The sequence below is a fragment of the Chelonia mydas genome, chromosome 3 (genome assembly GCF_015237465.2).
Source record: "Chelonia mydas isolate rCheMyd1 chromosome 3, rCheMyd1.pri.v2, whole genome shotgun sequence".
Classification (NCBI taxonomy): Eukaryota; Metazoa; Chordata; order Testudines; family Cheloniidae; genus Chelonia; species Chelonia mydas.
Window position 1 is genome coordinate 169,427,584 of NC_057851.1, and position 13,861 is coordinate 169,441,444.

The window sequence follows — 13,861 nt, forward strand, 5'->3', positions numbered from 1 at the left end:
TTTAGATCACATCTTTTAAATTTGCTGAGGCAAGGGCTAGGGATGACTGTTACAAGAGTAGACTCAACAGCCAATGCCTGTTACAGAGTAGAAATCAACAGCTAATGGGCAGTATCACAGCTTTTATGTAACTGAATTTCACCCCCTAAGGAGCCAGAGCTAAGGGCAGGAGATGATGCCCTGGGAGATGGTAACAGAAAATTGCGCTTTCCAGGGAGGGAGGCAGCAGCAGAAAGGTGGACTTCCCAATCTCCACTTTCTGCCACTGAACATTTGTCTCTGTGCTCTTTCAATTACCTCCCTGGTTTGCACGGTTCCGATTCTATCAGGGGGACACATCACTAGAGGAAGGAGGTAGAACTTAAGGTACTTGGCACAGTGTCCCAGCATTTGCCAGTACAGTGAAAAGAACTGTTGGATTCCATTTAATAATAGAATACTCAGAATAAGTATGTTTATCTTACAGACTGTGAGAAGTCTTATGACACTGCTGTTTTGTTTACTTCATGGCAGAATTCCCAGAAGCACCCCATTACTCTTGCAGGTTGTTCTGCCGAACAACAAGATTGATCTCTAGCTGCATATGGAAAAAAAAACCTTACTCAATTCTACTGGGGAAAAATACAGTTGCGGTGAAATGAATTTCAGTTTTATAGACAAATTAAACCACTCATTTTAATCCTCATCCAATGTTCTCAATGGCTCTAGCGCACATTAGGAATTTATCATACAAAAATTAACCATGAAAATGTTTTTGATCTATAGCAGATTTCCAAAGTTTTTTGAAACGATCAACATCTTTAAAAACAGAATTTGTTTCCAGGCAATTACTTTGATTGATGTCAACAGGGCTACTCATATCAGTAATGCAAGTAGAATTTAGTCCATTATCTTTCAGTTGCTTTTTCATGAACATAGATTCAGCAATGAAGAATTATGTCCTCCGTGTGATCCAGAGCTCACTAAAGTCAATGAGACCATTTCTATTGACATCAAGGGGCATTGGATTAGGTCCCATACACTTAACCAATGTTGAAGTGTGAAGTATTTAGTAGAATTTTATCCTTAAACCATATTTACCCAACAAACCAGAATGAGCCTAGAAAAGCTGTTTTATGAATTCTAATTAATTACACAGGTTATAAGCTATTTTTAAAGTGCTGTTTTCTTTACAATCTTTCAAAATACAGATAAAGAAAAAAGTAGAGCTGGTGATTCAGTAGGTGGCAGTCTTTCCTCTGAATAACTGCAAAGACAGTACCTCATATGATGTTAGCAAGCACTAGCCTATGGATCAGATATCAAACTAAGGTCCTCACCACTTCTGTCAATTAAAGACTCCATGACACTTTTTATAAGATGTGCTAACCCTGGGGTCCCAGCCAAATTCTAAATCAGGTAATCCCTCTGGAATTTCAACTGGATATGGTGATTAAGATTCTTATTTATACTAAAATTCCTACACTCCACTTTCCACAGCAAGAATAGTATAAAGGGGCCTTGATGTAAATAAGAATAAAGATCTACTATTCTTTATTTTCTGTCTTTCTTTGGTTTATGGTGGTGCAGCATACTATTACATAAGTGTTGTATTCCACACAAAAAATGGCTGCACTTCTGTTTCCAGAAGTGTTCCTTCTATATTCCTCTCAAATTTAAATAGGTGATGTGGGTCTTAATTATACTATTAACAGGAGAACCAGAAAGTGAAATTGACTATAGGCAAAAGTGAAACTAAATAGTCTCTGTTCAGTTTTCAAACTGAATGAAATGTAAAACAAAAATAAACAGCATGAATGCAGACAGGTAATTAGAGTTTAAAAATTATTTCATTTTTAAATGTACAGTATTACTTTTAACAATACTTATTTTTAAATCTAACAAAATCTCTTTAATGTTTTGAGATGTTCTGATTTGCCAAGTGAAATGAGGTCTAACAGTCAACTCAGGGACGTTTCTCATTGTTTCTCTGTAACATGATAACTTTTGGACATTGCAGCTGATTCATTCCAAAATTTCAGGGAACGTTCTTCTACTCATCAATGGCCAGAATCCTATCGATTTTGGTGAAAAATCAGAAAAACTGAAAGGGAGAACGGGGGACACACACAGAACCCCTAGAAAAGGGAGAATGGGGACTGCAGTATGGGGGGCAAGGGGAAAAGGGGGACACAAAGTCTCTGACATATAGGGAGAATGGGGGACCCTAGTACTGGGGAAGGGGACATAGATGGAGCCCATGGCAGGAGGGAGGGGATGGGGTGGGGGTTACAAGGAGTCCCTGAAATAGAATGGGATGGGAAGGTCATGCTCAGGAGGAGAATGAAGTAATCCAAGGAGCCCCTAGTGTCTGCAATGCACTCGGCCTACGGAAGCAACGAAGTGTGCACTGATTGTGACCTTCTAGTAAGATATTATAGAAGTGCCAAGTACTTATTAGAGTATTACAACATTACTTTAAATATGGAATATGATCTTATCTAAAATTATCTAACTTTAAATGTTTTTATTTTTTGAATGTAACCATCCTACTTAATAACATAGAAAACACAAACTTGTTCCTCTGGACACAGTGAAATCAAAGAGTTCACAAGAACCCCGAAACATCTAACTGCCACTTAAATTAATTCCAGTATAGTTTACGAAAAGTACCTGTTCAATTTAAAAAATAAATAGGCACTACTTAGTTTATAGGAGGAGATAATGTTTTCTCATGAGGACAGGCAGAGTCTAATTTCAACCATAGGGTGATGATAGAGGAGATTACATCTTAAGTAAGCATTTACCAGCTGCTTTGCCCCCTAACAAGGGAGGCACACATGGCCTCTGAATTACTGTTTTTTGTAACCTGCAAGAAAAAACATTTTCCTCTCTCAGCAAAAGGTCCCATGCTAAAACTTCCAAGTATTTGGAATTTAATATAGACATCTTACTTAGCACCTGGCAAGATCAGAATTTAATTTTAAAGGCTAATGATAATGACACATTCACAAATGTGTGTATACACATACTCAAACATATACACATTTATTTTAATGGTCAATCTTTATTGAACAAAGTCTGTTTTATTTAGAAGGAAATTGCTCTTATGCTTAGACTAGCCAACAAATTAACACACTGTATTAATTTGCAATTCGTGATTCTTTAGTACCATAGCATGATTTGAACTACTTTTAAGAATAAAGAAAACCCTGGTTCAATTACCTTTAAGCAAAGACTGTATGGAGACCAGAATCTATAATACATTCAGTATTAACTAGACACTTTTTCTGTTAGTTTACTTTGCTAAGCACAAGTTACACTTACCTGAAATGAGGGCTTCTGGATTACAGTGTAAACTTCTCTGAAACCAGATTTATTACTAACAAACGGCCCCTCTTTGCTCTCATGAATAGTAAGGTGCTGAAGGTTCCACTGAGATACTGCCAAGCGAGGCTGGGCACAATCAGAGACACTGAAATGTGTTTGCCAGGTATAAAGTGGTCACATCCAGCAGCAGTAACACCTAGTTTAACTCCCACAGATTTGCTGAAAAGAATTCTACACCTACTACTATCATCACTTGGTGGTATTGCAGGAGAATTTAAATGTATGGAGAAAAATGGAAGGGAAATAATACTGCACAAAAAATTAGGTTACAGAAAATGCAAACACTGCCTTTTTTATTTATTCCCATAATATACAAGATGGGGCTGGGACAAAGCGACAATTTTTCAGATTTACAGAACAATCAGCAGTTTGCTTCTGCACTTGATCAATCAGAGAACCTGCATGTTATGGGGTGTGGCATAACGGAGCTGGCAAATGGACAGGAAGGGGCTCAGTATTGGTGGCAAGGTGATGAGAGTCACACTTGGAAGAAAAAGTGACAGGGCTAGTGGGAAGAAAATTCGCTAGTATTGTAATAGTCGGTATGTCCAAAGATACACTATAAGGGCACCTTAAGTTCACTAGTGCACTCTGTGTGTTCTAGGTAAATTTTGGAACACATTTTCCTCACTGAAATAAAATTACAAAAACACACTATTTAATTTTCTGAAAGTAGCCCTTTTTTGAAAAATGAGAAAACCTATAAGAGGACAAACAAAATAGATTCCAAGTCCTTCACTCACATGAGAACTCCCTCTTTTGGGGAAGGGTGAGATTAACGCACACATACATTAACACATGTATTTTGGGTCCCCAAAACTTTAAGAAATTTCTCCATTATGTAAGAAAAATCACAGCTTACTGTTTAAAAGACTAATTTCATAAACAGCTCAGAAACTCTGCCATTGCTTACCTCTTTGCAATGTCATATGACTCTGGGTGGATACAAGTTTGGTCCAAAGGATTTGGCCATACTACAATGTTTGCTGCTGGATTCCTCTTTTTTTTGCCCTGTTTTTCGCTTGTGACTTGAACATCTGCTTTAGCCATAAGTGCATGACCTTCTGCTGCAAGCTTAGTTTGCTGATTGCTGTCAAAATTCAAAGAGACACAGTTCTTGGTATATGAACACCCTTACAAGTGCCCACACACACAGACAGTGATCAGCTTTTGCAATTTGTTCATTCCATAAATATTCAGCCCTTAATCACTCATTTTTTAAAAATTACAAAATAAGATTGTGTTCTGGCTCCTTCTCATGGGAGGGAGAGAGTAAAAGCATAATATGATACTCAATATAAACTATTCAGAATGTGAACATACGAGCCTTTGTTAAGAAGTATTAAAATGGCACAGCAGCACATTCACAAGTCCGCTTAAAAAGTTATGGGAAGTGTCTCTCTCTGTTGCATCCAACTGCTGAACAATGCAGGGATTACATGGTTACAGGCAATAGAAAATAGCAACAAATGAAACAAACAAAACCACACTGATTTAACATGTTAAATTAGAGTAGAGGACTTACTTAGAAATAAATCTTGGTGCTAAGCACAAAACAATTGACTTCCAGTTTTGCCACAGACTGTGTACCTTTGGGCAAGTCATGTGACACACAGTTTCTCAGTCTGTAAAATGGGGGCAGTTCTATTTCCCTACTTCACAGGGTGCTGTGAGGACTACTTCATTAATATTTATAAAACTTTCAGATTTGCAGATGGAAAGCACTGCAGAAGTGGGAGCATCCATATACTATAAATTAAACAGAATATTTTTGTCATCCTTTGGAGCCAGACACTACAGTAATATATTACTGTTTAGAAGTCTATCTCCCAGAGAAATACACCTAGGGTGATATTGTGAGGAGCAGGCCAAGGTATGGGGGTGGAAAGCCTGCAGTGGCCTTAAGCCATGTTTGTGCCCTTCCAATCCTCGGCTGCTCCAGGGTCAGAGCTCCCCTGGTGTAATTTAGACAGCCCTGTGGGAGAAGTGCTACCCAGAATGTCTGCAGAGCTACATGCTGTAGCCCTGCCAATCACTCATCCTCCCACCCCGCAGCCATGGTCCCTATGCTATGGCTTGTAAGGAGATACAATAGATACAATATGATAGATAGATACAATATGGCTAAGTTAATGTTATGGGGTAACTTATTTTGTTCTGTTTTGTTAAAACATTCCAGACTTTTCAATAGTTGATATTTAATCTTGAATGTTGCTGTGATGTTGCACCCCATAATGCTTTATGGAAATATGCTTATGAATGTAAATAGACATAACTGGAATATGTTTTATGCTACATACGCCATGTAACATATCTCGGCAAAGGTCATGATCTACTGAATATATTCATCCTATTTGTATGCATGTATCATTTTTGCATTCAAAGTTATGAATATTGGCTGTGTACTTGTTTGATTTTAAGTAGCCTTAGTAAGGCATTTGGGCAGCTTCTTTAGAAAGGAATTTGCAAGTTAAGTGCCCAATCAAGAAACACTTAATGGACAATGGATCTTGGATGGCTCCAATCCACATAAGAAGTCTACTTGAGGACTTTCAAGGTAGCATGTGAACCATGGCTACTACCTGTAAGTTCTGAGTCATAAAAAACTCTATCTTGTAGCTTGGACTCTACACAGGGAGAGGGAGGGATGTCCACCCACAGGAGAAAGTCTATTTAAACCCCTGGGAGACCCCTCCATTTTGTCTTCAGCTGGCTCAAGAGATAGCCTCTCCATCCCCAAAGGATACCTGAAAGAAACTGGAACAAAGGAGAGTAACCACCGGGGTGTGAGTGATTGCTGGACCCGGACTAGAAGGAGGCTAGTCTGTAAAAGAAGCTTACTGGAACATCTCTGAGGGTGAGGTTTCATCTATAATCACTTTCTTACTGTATTAGGCATAGACTTGTGTGTTTTACTTTATTTTGTTTGGTAATTTACTTTGTTCTGTCTGTTACTACTTGGAACCACTTAAATCCTACTTTTTGTATTAATTCACTTTTTACTTATTAATTAACCCAGAGTATGTATTAATACCGGGGTGGGGGGCGGGGCGGGGGGAGAACAGCTGTGCATAACTCTCTATCAGTGTTATAGAGGGCGAACAATTTATGAGTTGATCCTGTATAAGCTTACACAGGGTGAAACAGATTTATTTGGTTTTGAACCCCACTGGGAACTGGGCATCTGAGTGTTAGAGACAGGAACATTTCTTAAGCTATTTTCAGTTAAGCCTGCAGTTTATGGGTCATTGTTCAGATCTGGACCTGGGTTAGCAGCAGGCTAGTGTGTCTGGCTCAAACCAGGCAGTGTTCTCAAGTCCCAAACTGGCAGGGGAAATGGCTCAGAAGTTGTCTCAACTCAACACATCAGTTAGCAGTTCCCAAGGGGTTTTCTGTGATCCAACCCATCACAGCTGCACTGGTATGAGATTTTTCTATTTCATTCTCCACTTTTTGTTTGTTTTGTTTTTAAAGGGGAAAATAATCCAGAGCTATTTAAGTACTTGTAAATTCCTTGACCCTAGGCTTATGCTAAAAGATTCCTGTAAGTCTCTTCCATGCAGAGCTTATCAGCTCTACAGGGTCCTTACCCACAACAACTACAACAGAGATGTCCTTAACAGAGTCATTTTTGACTAACCTATTAAGTTCCTGTGCAGCTTGCAGGCTTTAGTAACTCTACCACTTTTGAAAATGGACTGGACTTGAGTGTCTTAACAGCTATCTTTAATGGAGCCTGAAAATGTCTGAAATTGAAAAGTTTTGCAGATTTATCTATTTTGGAACTTTATACCTTTATAGCTTTATTTTTTTTGTCTCAGTGAAATCTACAGAACAATCCAAATCAGAAGTGTTTAGGTGTCAGATGATTATGAGTTATATGAGCAGTGAGATCAGATGGTTAAAAATATTTTTTCACTCAACTAGCTGACATGATTTTGCTCAAACCAGAGCTAAGACAAAACCTGGGAAACCCCGGGAAACCCCACGCCAAAATAAAGTAGTTTGAAAATGTTTGGAACACTACAAAACTTATGGTTAAAATTATTACCACTTCAGAATAGTCACTAGGCATTTTATAACTCATTTATGAAATATACTAGTTATAGCCTACATTCTCAATGAAGTAAGTTCAATCAACTATTTCTAGAGATTTTTAAGAACTATTCAGATATTGAACAAGCTGCAAAGTCACAAATAGCTCTAGGCCTTGATTGTCCCTACTGGTAAAGGGAGTACTAACTGGACACACCATCTGCCTGAGTGGTGCAGCTACATCCTGTGCTGGGAGGAAGACAAGAAAAGAGACTTGCCCTTATGTGAGCTGTGCTTTTGTCACTGCCACCCTTCCCTGGTGATTCCACCAAGTGAGGGCAGCTTTAAATTATGATGATTAGGGCATCATCTGATTTCTCAGAATGAAGTCTCCCTAGATATGAATTGCTCATCTCATATCTTTGTTCCCAGGCCACGACCTGCCCAGCGCTGCCCACCGTTGTGGCAGTGTGGAACAGCTCTGGGCCCTACACCACTCACACATTGGTTTCCATCAGTGGAGCGATTCAAGCTCTTGAATCCCAGAAAGAAGTTTAGACTGTTAAACTTTTTTCAAATCAATATTTTAAGTGAGAACTGCTATGTTTTTGTTAATTTGCCAAATATAAAACATGGGAACTAGCACAAATAAAGCTCTAATGCTGATGGCCTAGTGACAGAGAGAACAAAAATAATGTACTGGCTTCTGATCCACTACAGCATATCTTTTATTGGTTGGGCCCACCAGAAATGTTACAGAGGCACTGCAGTCAGGGCCTAATTTTGACTCAGGTCTTTCAATGCAGCACCTGATTTTGCAAGACTTGCATTGATAGGCATCTGTTTATCTGATATCAGGATTAGGCTCCTGGCCTCCGTTAGGAAAATATAATACACAATGCTCTTAACACTCCACTACTGCGCTGTTTGACAAAATATTGACATATGCCTGCCTTCTCTGTTAACATCATTTTTATTATTAATAATTGGTTCTGCAGTAGTGACACCAATGGGATTGGGGCCCCATCGTGCATGTGAGGTACAGCACACCGGTATTAAAAAATGACAGTACTTGCCCCAAAGAACGGACAATCTAACCAATCTTTCCTGCCCAGATGACAAGATTAAAAATGTCTGAGAATGAAGATCCTGGATTCTCACACTGACTACCACCCATCATCGCACTTCCACAGCACCTGCCTTCCAAGAATATTGATGTAATTTATAAACAATTATGCATTAAAAACACCCCTGTGAGTTATCAGTATCTTACAGATGAATTTGCCCAAGGTCACCAATGAGTCAGTGGCAAGGAGTAAACCAAGGAGTAAAATCCAGGAATCCTAATTCACAATAATGCGCTATAGCTAAGGCTACAATTTTGTCACGGAGGTCACAGAATCCGTGACTTCCAAAGACCTCTGTGACTTCAGCCCTGGTGGCTGGGAACTGAAGGGCCCTGCCGTCACCGTAGTGGCAAAGAGCTGTGCGGTACGCCACCCACCGCCTGAGGCAATGGGCCCCCAAGCCGCCATGGACAATGGGGGTACGCACAGCTCCCTGCCAGCCACGACAGGGAGATCCCCGCAGCTCCCCCCGGCCAGGGCAGAGCAGGGGGTTCCCCGGCAGCTCCCTGGCCACCACAGTGGGGCAGAGGGATCCCTGGCAGCTCCCCACTGTGGCAGAAGCAGGGGGATCCCTGCAGCTCTCTGTCGCCAGGGAAGGAGGACCCTGCAACTTCCCGCCACGGCGGGGAGCAGGGGGACCTTGGAGCTCTGAGTCCCCACAGGTGGTCGGGGCCCTGACACGCCCAGCCACTCTGCAGCTGCCGAGCCGCTTCCCATTTTGTCATGGATATTTTTAGTAAAAGTCAGGGACAGGTCATGGGCTTCCGTGAATTTATCTTTATTGCCCGGGACCTGTCCATGACTTTTACTAAAAATATCCATGACAAAATCTTAGCCTTAGCTATAGTCAACAAACCCATTAGACACTCAGTCAGCTCTGCTTGGTTGCTGCTTTGAGAAGGAATGGGCTTTAGAATGCATGGTTGTTACTGAGTTTAATTCACACCTTAGTAATTACCTGCAAAAGGTTCTTATGTATTCTTGGTTAAACCTGATGAATCCAGCGCACTGTTGAAAGGATTTTGGACCCAGTCCTTTAACTTCCTTGAGCTGTTCCCGACTTATAAATGGTCCGTTCTTTTCTCGCCATTCAATTATATTTTTAGCCCTATTAGCATTCAGTCCTGCAATATGTCTGAGAGGCAAAGTTTTCAAAATATATTAGTTACAAATAAATAATGACTAGTGCAGATACAAATTAAAAGCAAGGATACAAACTGCTCCAGGAAATCTGGGCCAGATAACTCAAATGTCAATACACTAAACTGTTTGCAAAAGTAGTGCAAGACCAAAGGCTGAAGGATCCATCTTCACATGATCCTGCAAAAGGATCCCACTGAAGCCAACAAGACTCTGGACTATCTGGATATAAGGGTCTGTGTGGGAGGATATTTCTGCAGGATCAGATCCAAATCTGCATTCAGGTTCTAAGTGAATGGAAGCAGAGAATTCTTCATGGAGTGTCACTGCTAGTTGTTCCTAAAGAAATAGCACCTGAAATTGATGCGAAAGACACAAAATAGCAAAGAGAAGAAAAATTTCCCCAAAACAGTCTCATCCTTCATGCAACAAAAGTTGGAATAGATTGACAAACTCAGCATTGCTGAAATATCAGAATTATAAGGAGAATTTGAAACGTAACAACTCACAAAGTAAAAATACTACTAATTAAGAATGGAAATTTTGGCAAGTCATTCTTAGAAATGTTAAGAAGTAGATCATGATTTTAAGCTCTTGTCCAGGCAGTGGATAGTGCATGGCAAGTCAGGGTGTTAGACTCTCCAATGAACTAACTTATTGCATACTAACTCAAAACATGGAACCTGCGACAGTTCACTGAAAGTTCCACAATGCACTCTGACGTACTCTCATTTCACATTGGCTTCAACAGCTCTTCTTGATGACAAAGGTATATACCTTAAATACACAGCTCACAAAATTTCCACTGATCTTTAGTCGGCCTCAGAGAACATATCTAACTTCTAATGCCTGCAGAGATATAACATGCCTTGTAAATACAACAGGTGATGATAAACACATTTAACATAACACACACCTGAGCAGTAAGCAATGCTTGTAATCAGCCTGTCTGGGATGCACTGTTTTCTACAACTTAGGTCTCAGGGATACTCTCTGCTTTTCGACACAGTGCCTCAGTGTGCGCTATAAGGGGCGTGAACTGCAGAGCATTTGTGCTCTGAGTGCCCCATGTAGACCCTGCTGGCATGAACTACAAGGTACCTAGTGCGCGTTAATGTAGCCCTGTTTGAAACAGAGTGCAACATGCTAATGCACTCTACAACTTGCATCTCTGTAGAGCCGTGCAGATAAGCCCACAGAAGCCGAAGAGCGTACGGAGGGGGGAGGAGAAGAAGAGACAGGACAACATGATGATAGTCTTCAAGTACATAAAAGGTTGTTATAAAGAGGAGGGTGATAAATTGTTCTCCTTAATCACTGAGGACACAACAAGAAGTAATGGGCTTAAGTTGTAGCAAGGGACATTAGGAAAAACTTCTTAACTGTAAGGGTAGTTAAGCACTGGAATAAATTGCCTAGGAAGGCTGTGGAGTGTCTGTCATTATAGGTTTTTAAGAACAGGTTAGACAAACACGTGTCAGAGATGGTCTAGAACAGTGCTTCTCAAGCTATCTGATGTGGGGGACGGGCAATTTTGTTTTCCAACGTGCGCACAAACTAGCAGCCGATGGTTCGCGGACCGGCACCGGCCCGCGACCACCACTTTGAGTAGCATTGGTCTAGAAGAGAATACTTAGTCCTGCCTCAGGGCAGGGGACTGGACAAGATGACTTGTTCCAGTCCTACATTTCTATGGTTATGGGCATGAACTTCTCCCACTGTTTATTTTTAACAGTCCATTGGACTAGATGGTTGAAAATTTCTGAATTTTGATTTCTCAACAAAGACAATTAGATACACTTTCACAAAATCTTCCACAAAAAACATAATATTTTCCAGTACATTACAGAGCTAGTATAATTTTTTAAAATGTTCACAGTGAAAAAGGGGTACATTTTTCATGAAAATTTTCCAGAATTTTCTCTGTTTTTCAACCAGTTTTACTTGCTATAATCTGTAAAGCCATCTTCTGACAGACAGAACAAACATTTGGAAATCCCTTCCTTTGCAATATTAATATCATATTTATTATGCCATGTTATATTTGATTGCTGTGTTTGTTTTATGCTACAAGTTATGATTTTGAAAATATTTGTCTCCCTCAGAAGAATGGTTTTACCTTGCAGAACCACATCTCCCCTTTCAAAAAGCTGACCCTTAATACTCCAGTGAAATACTGTCTTAATATGTCATTTTCATGTAATTGGAAGTTTAACACAAGAGCCATTTGCTCCAGCTGAGTTTGAGTCGGATGGAAGACTAAACACAGACTCTGTGATCCAAAGCCATGTAATTACTGGAATAGGAAAGTATTCAACCCACCTTAATAGTATTTCTGAGCAGATGTTAATATCTACTCCTACAAAGCTGACACACTCCTCAACCACACTGTCCAAAGTTGCTTTGAGCAAAGTCTGTGAGACGTCATGCTGAGACACAAAAATACAGATATAGGGTTACTGAAATATTGGAACATGCATAAACGAGATAAATGAGAACTGCAGACAATGGCAATTTAATAAAACATTTGCTAGTATACTGTCAACATAAGAAACAACAATACAGGGACCTCTAATTTAATACCACTTTTTCTATTGTAAAGTTACCGTAGCCCACTGATGTTTCTTAATGTTCCTTAATAGCTCTTTGCAAGAACTCTATTGTGTGCCAAATTCCTAGAATATGCAGTATATTCTATTCCCTGTTATATTAAACCATTTTTTTTACTGCACTGTTTTCCTGTCTTATTTAAAATCAAAATTTAATGAAACACACACACAAAACAGTTAAAAAAATAGAATTAACATTGTATTTTATTATATATACCTCTAAATATAGTTTTGGTTAGTCTGACAGTTACCCCCTTACTCTAAAATCTGATTTAAAAATTATTAAAAAGACAGGTAGGACAAAATTTTCAAATTAATATCTCTGGATAATAATTGGACATATTTGCACACAAGAATGCCACATTTGTGCACACTGCAGTGGGGTAAGTATATAGTAAGTGCCTGTCAAATTTTCCTTTTTTGACAACTAATCTTCATGTTGTTATAGAACAGCTTATTATTCATTACCCTATAAGAGTAAACCAGATATTACATTAGGTCTGAAAACACAAAGGCTAAATTTCAAACCTGCATCAATAAAATACGTCTAATTGTAAATGGCTATATTCAGAAGATTAGCAGATCCTTCACTACAGTAGCACTACTGAAAATTCTTCTAGCTTTTCATTTGTTTGCATATTTTTTCTTTGTTTTAATTAATTTAATTATCTTTTTAAAGATAAAAAGTTATGAAACTCTAGATGCTGAAGTTTTACTTCAATCCACAACAATGTGAACTTCTCCATGAGCCCACCAATGCTTAGAAGTTTGACCTGAAGGGAGAATCCTTTCTAAATGTACGAGCTAATTTAATCACAATGTTGCCTTTGCTCTAGGGTTCTTATAAGTCACTCATATAAATCTGAGTTGATCTGTAGTGGTTTTGTGATGCATTTATTTAGGACATCATCTTGGATTCAAGCCAAGATCCCAGATATTTTGTCCAGTACTATATTTTATCTTCCAAGCCATTCAGCTCTTTTAAAGTTATTATAATTAAATATGACATGCCACCAGCATCAGGCTCCATCTAGTCATATTTGTCATTCATTAAATAATAGTTAATATCATAACCAAATCCTGTCGCAATGTCACCCTCCTTATTAGAGCTAATCATATTGTAATGTACACTAATCGCCACAAATGTATTAATAAACTGACATGATATAAGTAGATCAAAGGAACACTCATATGACAGACGCCTACACACTCTCTCCTCCAGAGCCCAGCCATGGAGTGCCCCCTGAGCCCAGACACCTGCATACCCTCCCTCACAGAGTCCACGGATCCAGAGGGAGAAACAGTCTGATGGTGGTTCTTGGGCTTGTACAGAGTTTCCTGCACGCCAACTCCTTCCTTCAGGGCGTGCCAGGAACTGCGGCTGCCCAGAACCCTCCAGTTCCCCCTCCCCATCGGCAGTGTCCTGTATTTGTGAGCTGGGATCTGCTGGGTCCAGTAGCTTCTAGTGGTGACCAGCAGCTCTGTAGCACCAATTCTGCAAGAAAAAGGAAATTCTGCACAGAACATTAATGGCGAAGAATCCCCTGGGGAGTAATTTGTAGAGCTGCATATGCAGAAGTA

General features: G+C 39.6%; 1 protein-coding gene across 10 annotated transcripts in view; it reads right to left on the minus strand.

Moving 5' to 3' along the window:
* Window positions 1-13,861, minus strand: part of SRBD1 (S1 RNA binding domain 1) — a 222,780-nt gene that overhangs the window by 18,977 nt on the left and 189,942 nt on the right. For all 10 annotated transcript variants that reach the window (XM_043543785.1, XM_043543783.1, XM_037895846.2 and 7 more), the window contains 3 exons: window positions 11,994-12,100; window positions 9,490-9,666; window positions 4,283-4,459 (listed from right to left, as the gene is read on the minus strand). In XM_043543785.1, coding sequence (XP_043399720.1) covers window positions 4,283-4,459; window positions 9,490-9,666; window positions 11,994-12,100 — 461 coding nt within the window. The remainder of the gene's footprint in view (window positions 1-4,282; window positions 4,460-9,489; window positions 9,667-11,993; window positions 12,101-13,861) is intronic.